We start from the raw sequence: 12,087 nt of genomic DNA, 5'->3' as shown, positions 1-12,087 counted from the left end.
GCCACGGCACTTTCACGGGTACCAACGACTGAGTGGGTGACTAGGCCTCAACTCAAGGCCAGTGGTGCTCAACCAAACTCCCTTGTTCATACAGAAGAACTTTACTCCTGGTTTTAAAATGTCCATGGGATGAGTTAAACCCTTAAAAACGTATTTATTTATTTATTTATTTTAGCACTAGGGATCGAACTCAGTGCTTAGCACACTCTCTGCACATACTCTTACTTGGTCCCTCAGAGACCTCCAAGGAAATGAAGTTAATTCACAGCATTTCACTAAAGCAGAGGACACAAAACTCCCTAACAGGAAGAGCTAAGTAGTTTCTTCCAAATAGCCTCTCAGAATATATTCCCTATATCCATCCTATAAAAGAAAGATCATTTTAAAATCGAAACCAATTGTAAATTTCACATCCACTTTGAAAACTAACAAAGTCCATAATTCAAAACAGAAAAACAAAAAACAACACAACAACAACAAAACCCCCCAAAACTCTGACCTCTCAAGACCCTGTGCCCTGATACTGCCAACATATTTACAATTCATTCTTCCTATCGTTTCTGTGTATGTCTGTGTATTTTTATGCTAAATAAAAATAGGATATTTTGTTCAATTACTTTTCTTGACAGAATTTGAACAGAGCCGTTGGTGTGAAAATAGCAATCTGTCCCCTTATTTATATCTTCATAAAAGTTCTTTCTTCCTAACACGTGGTCTTCCAAAATGCATTTTTGAGGATTCTGAAAAGTGGCTTCACTGGCCTTGTTTTATGTACCATCTACCTACAGCGGGTTGTTGAGCCTGACACCTCAGTGAAGGACTGTGCATCCCCTTCCTCATCCCTACAGGGCAGCAGCAGGAGCAAGAGGACCAGGTTTCTGAGCACTCGTTTCTCTCATTGTTACTGGCATAGCAAACCACCCAGCCTTCCCCCACTTCGGGACACTTAGCACAAAAGCAGGACATCTGACATTAGTCGTTCTTGTACTTCAAGAGCATGGAGCCGACTGCTTTGTTTGAACTGGTAAATGTGGTGGTTCACCTGCCTCCACACGCCCCTCCCACTGCCTCAAGTCCTTTGTACTCGATCCTCCTCTGGTTTGGGAGATTGATATTTGAGAAGACTTTTTTTTTTTTTTTTTTTTTTTTCAGAGCCGAAGAATCTGGTGCCAAGCCACAACAACACAATACTGAACTTTCCTTTCCAGTTGGGGCAGGGACGGGTGGACAGGTGGTTGGGTCGGGGAGGGTAGTGGTGGTGGTGCTGGCATTCTGTTACCATCTTAAAACTGCTCCTTCCCAGTTTCAGTTTGTCACCCAGAATAGACTCACTTCAGTATCCAGTTGACCCTGTCACCGTCCTATTCTTCTAACTTCCTCTATCACAGAGCCTGCAGCCCCATCTATGTTGCAGCCATCCTTTCTTAGGCTTGCTCAGCAGTTTAAACCCCCTCACTTTCTATGAGGGAACTCAGCTTAGAAGGACACAGGGAATGGTGCACAATTCAAGGACACAACATTTAGGCAAAGCAAATCAACTCTAAGTTCCAGTAAGGTCGGGTATCCATGTGACAGTTTTGTATGTAAGACACTTTGTCATCTTTCCAATAATCTGAAACATGGACAAGGCAAGGCTGTTGGGGAGCATTTAACCTAAGAAGAGCAGTAGGTCACTCTGGTGCACTTTGGAAAAGTAAGATGACTTACTATGTAATTGTATCACTTATAATTATGTGATTAGAAGCTGTACATCATAGTAATTTACCACATTTTAAAGACAAACAGCCACCTTACTTCACACAATTATGTAACAATTTATGTACAAAATTGCACTTTCCTCTAAATATTTCAATTTAGGGAAGGCTCAAATGTCTTCAGGGAAGGGTTCATTTGCATGGCCAATATTTGGTAATTAAGAAGTAGGTATTCATGACTACATTAACTATTTTTTGAGAAGTTTTGTTGGAATATATGAATCAGCTGTTGAACATCTGTAGAACTAAGAAAAGTGTAAGAAATGCTTTTTCATCCAATTTTTTTAAAAAAAGGATGCAAATGCATCCTCAGATTATAATTTGTGTCATCCACCCCATTATGTGGGTGTATGGGCATGCTATGCTTTGAGATTTCTGTAGGCACTGGGAGTGTAGAAGGGGGTCTCTGTGACCTGTTATAACTGTATAATGGAGATTAGAACACAGTACCTGAGAGCGAAGGAGGGGAGCCAACGGGAGTCGAAGGGTTTGATGAAAAGCTGTTGTTAGTGTGATCTGGAGAATAGATCTTTAAAAAGTAGAAAGGAAAATAAATTCTCATTTATTTTGAATAAACAAATGGTAAACAGCAAAAGTATATCTGCGGTTCATTTAAAACCCGCAAGTCACACAATGCATGCAACATTCACCTGCACTACCAACAGTCAAAAATGGAAAATGCAACAATTATTACAAGTTTTCAAAGGAAGTCCTGTGGTGGTGTGGGACAATAGGGGAAAAAAGCCTGGGGTCAGCCAACTTTAAGTCCATTTCTTTCCCCACTCATAACTGGTTCTTTGGCTGTGGACAAGCCACTGAGATACTATTTTCAGATTTTTCTTTCTTCCTCCATAAAACAAGGGCCTGGGCAGGGATGTGTCTACTGTGATTAGGGCATTGCACAGCAGGACAGAAGAGCCCAGATTAAATATGCACTTTCACTTTGAACTCAAGGCTGACAGTAGTTGAACTTATTTTATGTTCACCAACATAAGCAACTGAAGACAACCTTAGGAGACTGATTCCCTCAAACGAGTGTAAATGACCATAGTTAAGCCTTCAACGACAATGCAAGGAGCGGCAATGCAAGGGGCGGTGCTCTCGCTGAGTGAATAAGGGATGCTATTTTGTCACTAGGGAGCACACAGGGCTTATTCATTTGCAGCTTACTGGCAGTAGGTGGACAAAGCAGAGTAATTAAGTCCCCCAGGTGCCAAGGAAGTGACAAGTACCTTGTGAACCTCAGTTGTTATTTCTTTTTCCAGGTAACTTTTCCAAACTGTCTCATAACTGACTCTTGAGGAATCTGTCTTAGCTAGCCAATGGGCATCTATAATACTTCAGAGATGAAAAATAGAAATGGACACCAAAAAATATATATGAGTCCAAAGGCTCAGAGAATGTTCTCAGACCATCATTGAAAGTGGCTAAGTACCAGTGAGAAAACATGATGAAAGAGGCTAGGCAGAAGAGGCAAAATTGCTTTCCTCAAAGTCTCAGTGATCCTTATCCCCCAGTATCCCCCCCCCCCCCGCCATCAAAGTTATTTGCATTTATTTTCTAAAATTCCATATGTCCACTTCTGATTAAAGTTCACCCTGCTACAAGCGGTGCCTGTGGAGTCCAAAGTCAATATTTCCTTACCGAAGCCAGGGCTTTCCCCAGAGCGTCTCCAGTCTGGGAACTGCCTGCTGCCCCAGTTCCTCTGTTTGCTGCAAAAACAAAAGAAAGAATATGAAAACCAGGCAGTGAGACGTCTAGCAGTTTTCTATTCCTGGTCCATTTACTCACAATTTAATTGCATTTTTAATGCTAATTACAACACATTAATCTTTAATTAGCATTAATTTGTTTGCTGAGGTAGATGTCAAATATATTCATGTTACTTTTTTTTTTTTTGCAGATAAAATATAAACCTGACACCTTGATGTAAAGACAAAGTGTTTTCCCTGCTATTACCTCCCCCAAGTTGATGATGAGCAGTTACTGGTGACAGGTATCAAGCCAAGCCTTGGTGGTCATCATTACTAAGAAAAATGTGACACTTTCAGGACATTAAATGTCCTCAAATTCTATGATTTCTTTATATGTATTTGAATTATCTTCCTGAATAATGTGCACCTATCTTCAAATAACAAAAACTTAACAGACAGCAAAATGGGGCATTCATCTTAGCGTCGCAGTCATTTTGCTAGTGAAGAGAAAGAATATTTTTATTATTTTAAATAAATATTTCCATATATAAAATAAAAGGGATTACTAATAATAATGCAAATGGTCCAGTACATAACACAGCCAACTCCTTTGTTAAAGGTAACATGCCATTAGAGCCATGTGGCGAAAATGGGTCGGGTGGTCTTGAATAAGCTTTTCATTGACACCTTGACCAGATGAGGGGAAAGTCGCCTTTACTAACAGCCTCAGCATTAAGGATAGTCTATTAATGTTCTAGGAGGAAACATCAAGTCAGTTATGAATTCAAGCAAAGTGTCACTTCATCCTTACAATGATGTTTAAATTCCCCAGCCTGCTGCCTGAACTGGAGACCCTGTCAGCTAAGCAACTTGTACCATCTCTCTGGACCCACAACATGAGGCGGCATCTGATCAAGACTCCAGTAGTCAAACCCAGAGCTTCTCTGGGTCCTAACTTCATGCTCTAGACCTCTGCTTAGTGTGGTTAAGGTATGCTTGTTGCTTTCACACATTTGCATGCTGGCCTTGCCAGTTCAATGGTCTCTTATACGTGCTTTACTTGATAGTCACAACCCCCACACAGACTCAGTTGCTCACACTCCCGAAAGATGCATGACAAAGCAAACTGTATCGTCATAAAAATGAACCTTTTCCTTATTACAAATGTATGATACATATACGTTACATAAATATTCTAGATTAAAGGTGTAGGTAAATTCTCAGAGTATGTGTCTGATGACAAAAAAAAAAAAAAAAAAAAAAGACAAATAAAAGCAACTTAGAAAGGTACCAAGTACATTAAAATATTTAAGGTAAAAATAGCTGAAGTTATTTCTAGTGTGAAATGGGAATTTCTATGTTAAAGAGTTTTAGAAAGAACTAAAGATGGTTCTAAAAGGACTATGGTAAAGATCTAAGCACAGACAACACATCCCATCAATATTCAATATTACACGATCTGTGGAAGTGATTATCTTTTCTTTTTTAAATCAAGCAATACTATATTTTCATTATTGTGTGTTTAAATGGAGATTAGAGTCATCATAATTTTTGATATCTGCCTGGTTTTATATGGATCTCCATAAAGTGAATGCTCAGAGAAGTATTGGTGAAAACAAACAAACAAACAAACCACACTTTGAAACCAAGAACAAAAAAGGAACAAGAACTTATCAATCAGAAAACTGTCATAGCAGTAGCTTTCAGAAAACTGACTCTTCTTTTGAACAACTTTAAATGAAATTATAAATTAAAAAAAAAAAAAAAACACTATCCTCCCACCCATCCATTTTCATGATACAAACCACAAAGACAAAGACTTGAACAACCAATAAACACACTCTAGGAACATCCACACAGTAAATTATGTATAAGGAAAGATACTCTTAGTGTGATTTAAACATTTTTTAGACTTACTTATTTCAGCATTTCATGTGTATGAGTATTTTGACTGGTATAATGCCTGTGCACCACATGCGTGCCTGGTACCCACGAAGGTCAGAAGGAGGCTTTGGGTCTCCCAGGACTGGAGTTACAGATGGCTGTGAGCTACCATGTAGGTTCTGAGAATTGAATCTCGGTCTTCACAAGACCAACAAGGGCTTAGCACTGAGCCAGTCCTCCAGCCCCAGTGTGATTTTTTTTTTTTTTTTTTTTTTTTTTGGTTTTGTTTTACAACACTGAGCCTTTTAAACTAAGCTATTAGTGTCCTCTTTATACAAAGAGATATTAAGACTCAGGAAGCCAAATCAAAAATAGAATCAACTTCTTACCTCATCTGGTCATAAAAATGTTTCAGAAAACTACAAAGGCTATTCATGCAAGCCACTGATAAGAACAGACTTTTTTTTAACTTGAAGCCATTTTACCTTGCAAGGGCTGGAGAGCCCTACCCAAAGGCTTAAATTTCAAAGCGGTCTAGCGGGGCCAGTCTTCTGTTTCACTGGGCGTGCCTTTTGTTCGGTTCCAGGAAACATGGAGGGAACACATTTTCAGAGTGAGATTGGTCCTCTCTTAAAGATCTCTCTTTTTATTTGTGTGACCAGTATACAAAAGGACACACAGAATTAGAAAGGGAGATACAGCTTTAATTCTCCAATGGACTAATATTTTGTTTGGGTACTGAAAAGTAGGTCATGTTTAGCAAAACATACATCAAATCCACCTTTAAGGCTTCAGTATCCTAGGACTTCATGACTATTTTAGTACCTAGGTTTCTCAATGTATATTATTAGAAGTCACTAATATCCTTGTGACCGAAATAAATATGAAATCCATTGTCTTTATGTGTGTACCGATTTATCTTGTTTTCTTTCTAATCAATTTATTTGGCCCAAACAGTCAAAAAATAAAACACAAAAACCTAGCCTCTAAGTAGAAGTATAATATAAACATGACTGGAAGATAAACAATTATGAACCGCTTTGTAATCCTGTAGGAGGGTTTGATACTGCCAGCCACTCAAGGGTTCAGAGGGCTCCAACACAGGTGCTGCTGCTGGCTAGATGGAGCGCACCAAGGTTTCATATCCTGTGTGCAGTGGTGGACCACCCTCTGTTCGTCTCTGCTTTGGGGAAACGGTGATTCCCATCAGCACACACCCCAAATGGAATACCAGGACGAGTGGTGCCTGGGGATCAGCCCTGAAAACTAGGATCTGGAAAATATGTTTCTTCTTTATGGCACACCCATAACCTGAGGCAGGAACAGAGGACATCAAAGGCAGAGGAAGTACAAGTCAGAGTGTTCTCCCGAGAAGGACTGTTTTAAAATAGGGCTCTTCTGAACTGTGTTCAGCAACCTTTATGTCATTAAAGTGCTAAGGAAAAGAATAGCAACGCCATGAGTTTGTCCACAAAGATGACTATAAAGTGGAACACTGTCAGCAGTCCTACAAGACTTTTAGAATAACCTCCAACACGGACCATGATATACTAATGCCATGTAGGAGGGGCTCCAGGCATTCTTGGGGGAAGGTGGGCCTCCTGACTGTAGGCAGGAAATGGTAGGGAGGCTTAAATCAAACCCATTTATTGCTCTCCATTGGTGGTCTTTATAAATACAGACCTGACACTGCTGGATGAAATGTATCTTTTACTCTTCAGTCTGTGCCTGGTCATCACCCAAATTCATCTGAAGGCTCATGATGCTCATAAAACACAGACGGGATATTATGTGACTAGTTTAATAATAATAAAAAAAAATCACTATGAAACCAAACCCTCTAGGGAAAAAGGACATAATGTTTCTACTAGAAAGCCACATCCCCAACATGCTTCATGTCACACAGGCATGTCAGGAGGAGTGAGAGTTGTAAGGCAGATTAATTCATGAACCAGATAGGACGTTTCGGAATAATCTTAAACACGTGGTGCATTAAATCAAACCTAGTAGTCTGTTCCTTCAACACTACTTTGCTTGAGGTTTAAAAACATGGGAAATACCATCTTTTTCTGACTCAGAAGACAGGCCACTTAAAGACTGACGAAACAATAGTGGTTATTATAAGGCATTATGTTGTTATATGCCCAATTCGCTGTGAGGGACAGGGAGGGTGTCCTGTCTCAAAGAGCAAGCTGTCAGTGTACACAGATGGTAACTCCCAATGGAAGCTGCAGATTGCCGAGTGGCTCTTGGGCCTGAGGAACCCCTTGGCCTATCCTACAGCAGAAGGCCCCTCCTCTCTTCTTCAGCAGAGCTGATTTTTCTGGAAGGAAGGAAGTAGGAAGAAGGCAAAGTATACTATCCTGTAGACATCTCTGTTCTCTGCAGCTGGCATCTAGTAATTTCCTCTGGGTGCATACTTGGATCAAGAGAATCTGGACTAGACCCCTTCTGACACAAGCCAGCTGCCTATCATTGAAAGGGTAGTTAGGGGTGAAACAGAAGTGCCCAGATATGAGTAACTTAAAGGTCCATGGACAGCGCCCACCTTGCCCAGGTGCTAAACCAGCTGATCTACCATGCTGTGCCCTACTAACCCCATTCATCTCATGGTGCTTCTAAGACCCTTCCAATCCAGAAATGGGCCAATGGAATCTCTAGAATGTGCTAGTATTTGCTAGAAAGAACAGGAATAGACCATATGCCATGGTGAAATATTTTACCATGAATGGACATGCCATTAAAAATCTCATGTTTCTCAAAAGAATTGGCATTGGGCACTGAAGAGCAAAAGGAAACAAAATAAGCCAACAAAAAAGAAGACATGGTAAACAGTATCACCAAGACAAACGGCAAGCGATCCCCAACCTCAGCAGACACCTTCCATCTTTGGGATGCAGCAAACAGACAAGAGATGAGATGTGTGCCCAGAGAGACTGCCTCTTGAAAGTCCAGAGTTCAGGTCTCATCCCAGACACTGAAGAGGTTCTATAGACAATGTCTGACAACCACCGTGAAATATTATCACACGATGCCGAGACACTGGACAGCCTTCTGAACCCAGAAAGCTTCCTTAGACACCAATGCCATGGTTCAGAGGGGCTGCAGTGCCTTGCAACTTTGTGCCAAGAAAATGTAAAAACTGGCCTCTCCATGTGTTAGTGCTTGAACCCATTCCTACAGCATTCGTGCTCTTAGATTTTTTTTTCCCCCCTACAGGATCATGTGTGTAATCCCAAACATGTGTCAGGCTATGTGTTCCTTATTTACCAATTATTTAATTAGTCCTGTTTGTTCTTTGAGATACAGGCAATGTAGTATTTCTTTATTTCCTGCATTTCAGAATGAGCGAGTCTAGGCCAAGTGTTTTCAAAAGTCTACAGATGTGTCCTATTAGCCCACACTGTTAGGGAAGCACATTGACATGGGAAGAGAATATTCTTCTTCGTGTTCTGCAGACATGCTGCCATCACTACTTCCTTCCACACAGCAAACCACAGCTGAAGAGACTTTTACACAAAGACACATGAGTACCAGAACACCATGAGAATAAAGCTTGTAACTGGACTTCAGTTCTCCTCTGCACTTGTACACATGGAGTTGGCGTGTATATTATTTTAAGGCAGGGCATATTGGAATATTCAAGAACTTTCTGCCTTAAAGTAGCTTTAAAGTCACTTTTTGTATCTATGCAAATTTAATTATGGTATTTTTCTCTGTAAGGCTGAATTACCAGATGTGCTGATTTTCTAAGAAATTAGGATGCTTTTTTAAAAAATATTTTTATAATGAATTTTTGACAAGAATATTAATTCTTATAAAATAAGTTAATATAGTTAGGTTTCCTGAAAATCCTTTGTCTGGGTTCTAAAAGTTTCATATTTTCCTTTTTAAGTTGGAGTTCTTTACTATTGTCCAGACACTTACCAGGACCCTGAGGCTTACACAGGAGGCCAAGTTCACCTTCAGCAGGCAGCTGCGCTTTGTTTGTAGGACTCACCCATCCCTCTGCCCTGCTCAGGCCACTGATATTTGTCCACAAGCTGATGGTGAGAGGAGCCATCTAACACAAACAAACCTCATTCTCACTGTATTGGGCAACTAAACTGTCCCAGATTCGCAGAGAACATCCTGAACCTCAGTCTCTCTATTACCCCACGACACATGCCTCACTCACATAAAGACTGATGATTAGGTCCACATACTAGTTTCTAAAAGAGGGTCCGCGTGTCTTTTCCTGAACTTGAAGGTCCGTCCCACCTCCATATCTTCCTTAAAAAGAAAATGACTCAAACCACAAGTAGACAGGAAATCTGTCAGGAACAAGGCTGAATGACTGGCCATCCTTCATAACCGACCTCATGACTGCAGAAGGGGCTTTCCGTCTGTCAAACCACACTGAAGTGAAATGAGCCCCTTTCAGTCTTTCAGTTCTGCACTTCTCTTTCTTTCTTCTTGTTTTTCAACTCTGCCCAGACTTCACTGGTAGCTAATAAAACTTCTCCCATGTGACCTCTGTCTATAGCTCTCCAAGGTCAGACCTGTGCAACATACTTGTAAATGTTCTCCTGTGGGTCTCTTATTCCCAAATGAGCTTCTCTGTGAGATGTGCCACAAGAGGGCTGTGAGGTGGCCCATTCTCAAGTGAGAAATAAGTTACCAAAGAAGCAAGCATGGTATTAGTTGGCTAGAGATTATATTTTAACATTTTAATACCATCTCCTTTACCAAAAACTCTCCCACATAAGTGATTTATACAAGTCCCAAAGTTTAAAGGAAAAAAAAATTACAAAAAGCTAAAGCAGTAAACAACAGCATGCTGTTTTCTCTAAAACATACCCTGAGTTTTTCATCAGTGGCCCTCTGGGAATGATCTCAAAGGCCAAGCTGTTATAGTCTGAATGTGAAATGTCCCCCACAGGCTCATGTATCTGAACACTTTGTTCCTATCTGGCGGTGCTGTTTTGGTGGGTTCTGGAAACTGTGAGACACAGGCCTGGCCAGCAGACATAGACCACTGTGCGCACACCACAGCGGGGGACAGCCTGGCCCTGAGTTTATGGTGTCTTGTCTGTTTTCTGATCCACTGAGATGTAATAATCTACAGTGCAAGCTCTACCCTCCAAGGGCAAGGCCCCAGGCCATGCCAGACTGTGTCTCTTCAAACCAAGAGCCCAAACAAATTTCTCCTCTCTTAAGTTGCTTCTCGTAGGTATTTGACCACAGCAATAAGAAAAATATCCAGTGCATCTGTCAAGTGTGGCTTACAGGACAACAGAGTAGGCTGTGCCCAGGAAGGTCTTGGGTTTTATGCAGACCCGTGCCACGCAGTAAAATGAGAAGCTTGTCAAAGCTGGTCCACAGCTTCCTCCCTACCAACCAGCTATCTTCCTTTTAGGAGTAGCTAAATGCCCTGCCTAGCTCTTCCCTCAGGAAAACAGTACTGGCAGAGATCCATCTGCACAAGCGGAACACAACAGACATCAGAGGACATGAGCGGATGATGCATTTGGCAGCGACAATCTTCCTGGAGCCTAAACTTATTACAAAGCCCACAGGAAATAATTTCTGGCCCACGGTTACCCAGATATCTCTCCAGTGTGGACAAGTCCTGTGTCTCTTGATGGGCTCCGCAATGCTACGTCCTCTGAAGGTTGAATTCGTCCAGCTACTAAAATGACTTTTAATTGAAACTTTCATATAGACAAGTCTTTGGAAGACAGTAGCATAGCATGTTTAAGAACTAACATGACAGCTGGTCTCTGGAAAGTGGTGGGTAACCACTTCTAGTAAGCATCATCCTTTCCCTTATCTCACTGGTCTTCCATGAATAACCTCAGGAAAACTTCACACGTCTCCTGTTTGAGACTATAAAATACAAGAGATTCTGGGTCTACTTAAGCCTTATATTTAACATAATGACTCACACTGGGCAACAAAGTCAAGTTTCAGTTTCTTGTCACTAAAAAAAGTAGCCCTGGGCAAGCCAGTGACTATTCCTATTCAGCGCATTCCTCTGTTCACTCAGTGAAGTGACAAATATTTATTGCCTGCCTATACTTCCATTATGAGGGGAGAAAGAGGGCCTTCATCATTAAACCCCGCCACGGAGCCCTGGCCTCTGGGTTGGCATGCGCATCACTCACCCATGATACTGTCTGTCCCGTTGGCAGGAGGTGTGCAGGAAGAGGCGCTGTAATGGTTTGTGCCACTACGATGGAACGTGGACATTGGAGGAAGACTGGAGTTGATGTCTGCGGAGGAGTGGGATGGATAGCTCTGCAGCAGGGGGCAGAAAGGAGGCCACAGTCAATCACCAGATAGTTAGCTTTCCCATTCTTCTGTCAGAACTCACCACTGTGCAAGGGAGATGCTTTCAGAATTTCCAAACAGCCAAGCAAACATCCTGCTTTATCTGACAGCTTGCCTTTCTAAACAAGCGAATACACATAGATCCAAAGTGGATTTGCAGTTGTTATCAAATGTCAAGGAATATAATAGCAACCCAGGATACCAAGGAAAGATCAAAATCCCCCAATCTACAAATCATTGGTTAAGAAAAAAAAAAAGAAGAAACAAACATACACAACCTTTTCTATTAATTTTCGGTGACCTACTAAATAAGAGAACAAGACTGTACATAAAGAACACAGCATACACACTTCAGGCTTTGGCCTCTAGCTGGCCTTGGCCTCTAGCTACTGCACAGCAAAAGAATAGGGACCTTCCTCCACCGTAGTTGGAGCATCTTGCTG

The 12,087-nt window shown here is 41.3% G+C and overlaps 1 protein-coding gene across 20 annotated transcripts in view; it reads right to left on the bottom strand.

The window, feature by feature from the left end:
• Positions 1–12,087, bottom strand: part of Tcf4 (transcription factor 4) — a 336,672-nt gene that overhangs the window by 30,272 nt on the left and 294,313 nt on the right. For all 20 annotated transcript variants that reach the window (XM_051163532.1, XM_051163535.1, XM_051163534.1 and 17 more), the window contains 3 exons: positions 11,479–11,611; positions 3,399–3,466; positions 2,205–2,283 (listed from right to left, as the gene is read on the bottom strand). In XM_051163532.1, coding sequence (XP_051019489.1) covers positions 2,205–2,283; positions 3,399–3,466; positions 11,479–11,611 — 280 coding nt within the window. The remainder of the gene's footprint in view (positions 1–2,204; positions 2,284–3,398; positions 3,467–11,478; positions 11,612–12,087) is intronic.

The sequence above is a fragment of the Acomys russatus genome, chromosome 20, assembly GCF_903995435.1.
Source record: "Acomys russatus chromosome 20, mAcoRus1.1, whole genome shotgun sequence".
NCBI lineage: Eukaryota > Metazoa > Chordata > Mammalia > Rodentia > Muridae > Acomys > Acomys russatus.
The sequence above is the reverse complement of the archived record's forward strand: the minus strand, read 5'-3'. Positions and strand labels throughout refer to the sequence as shown.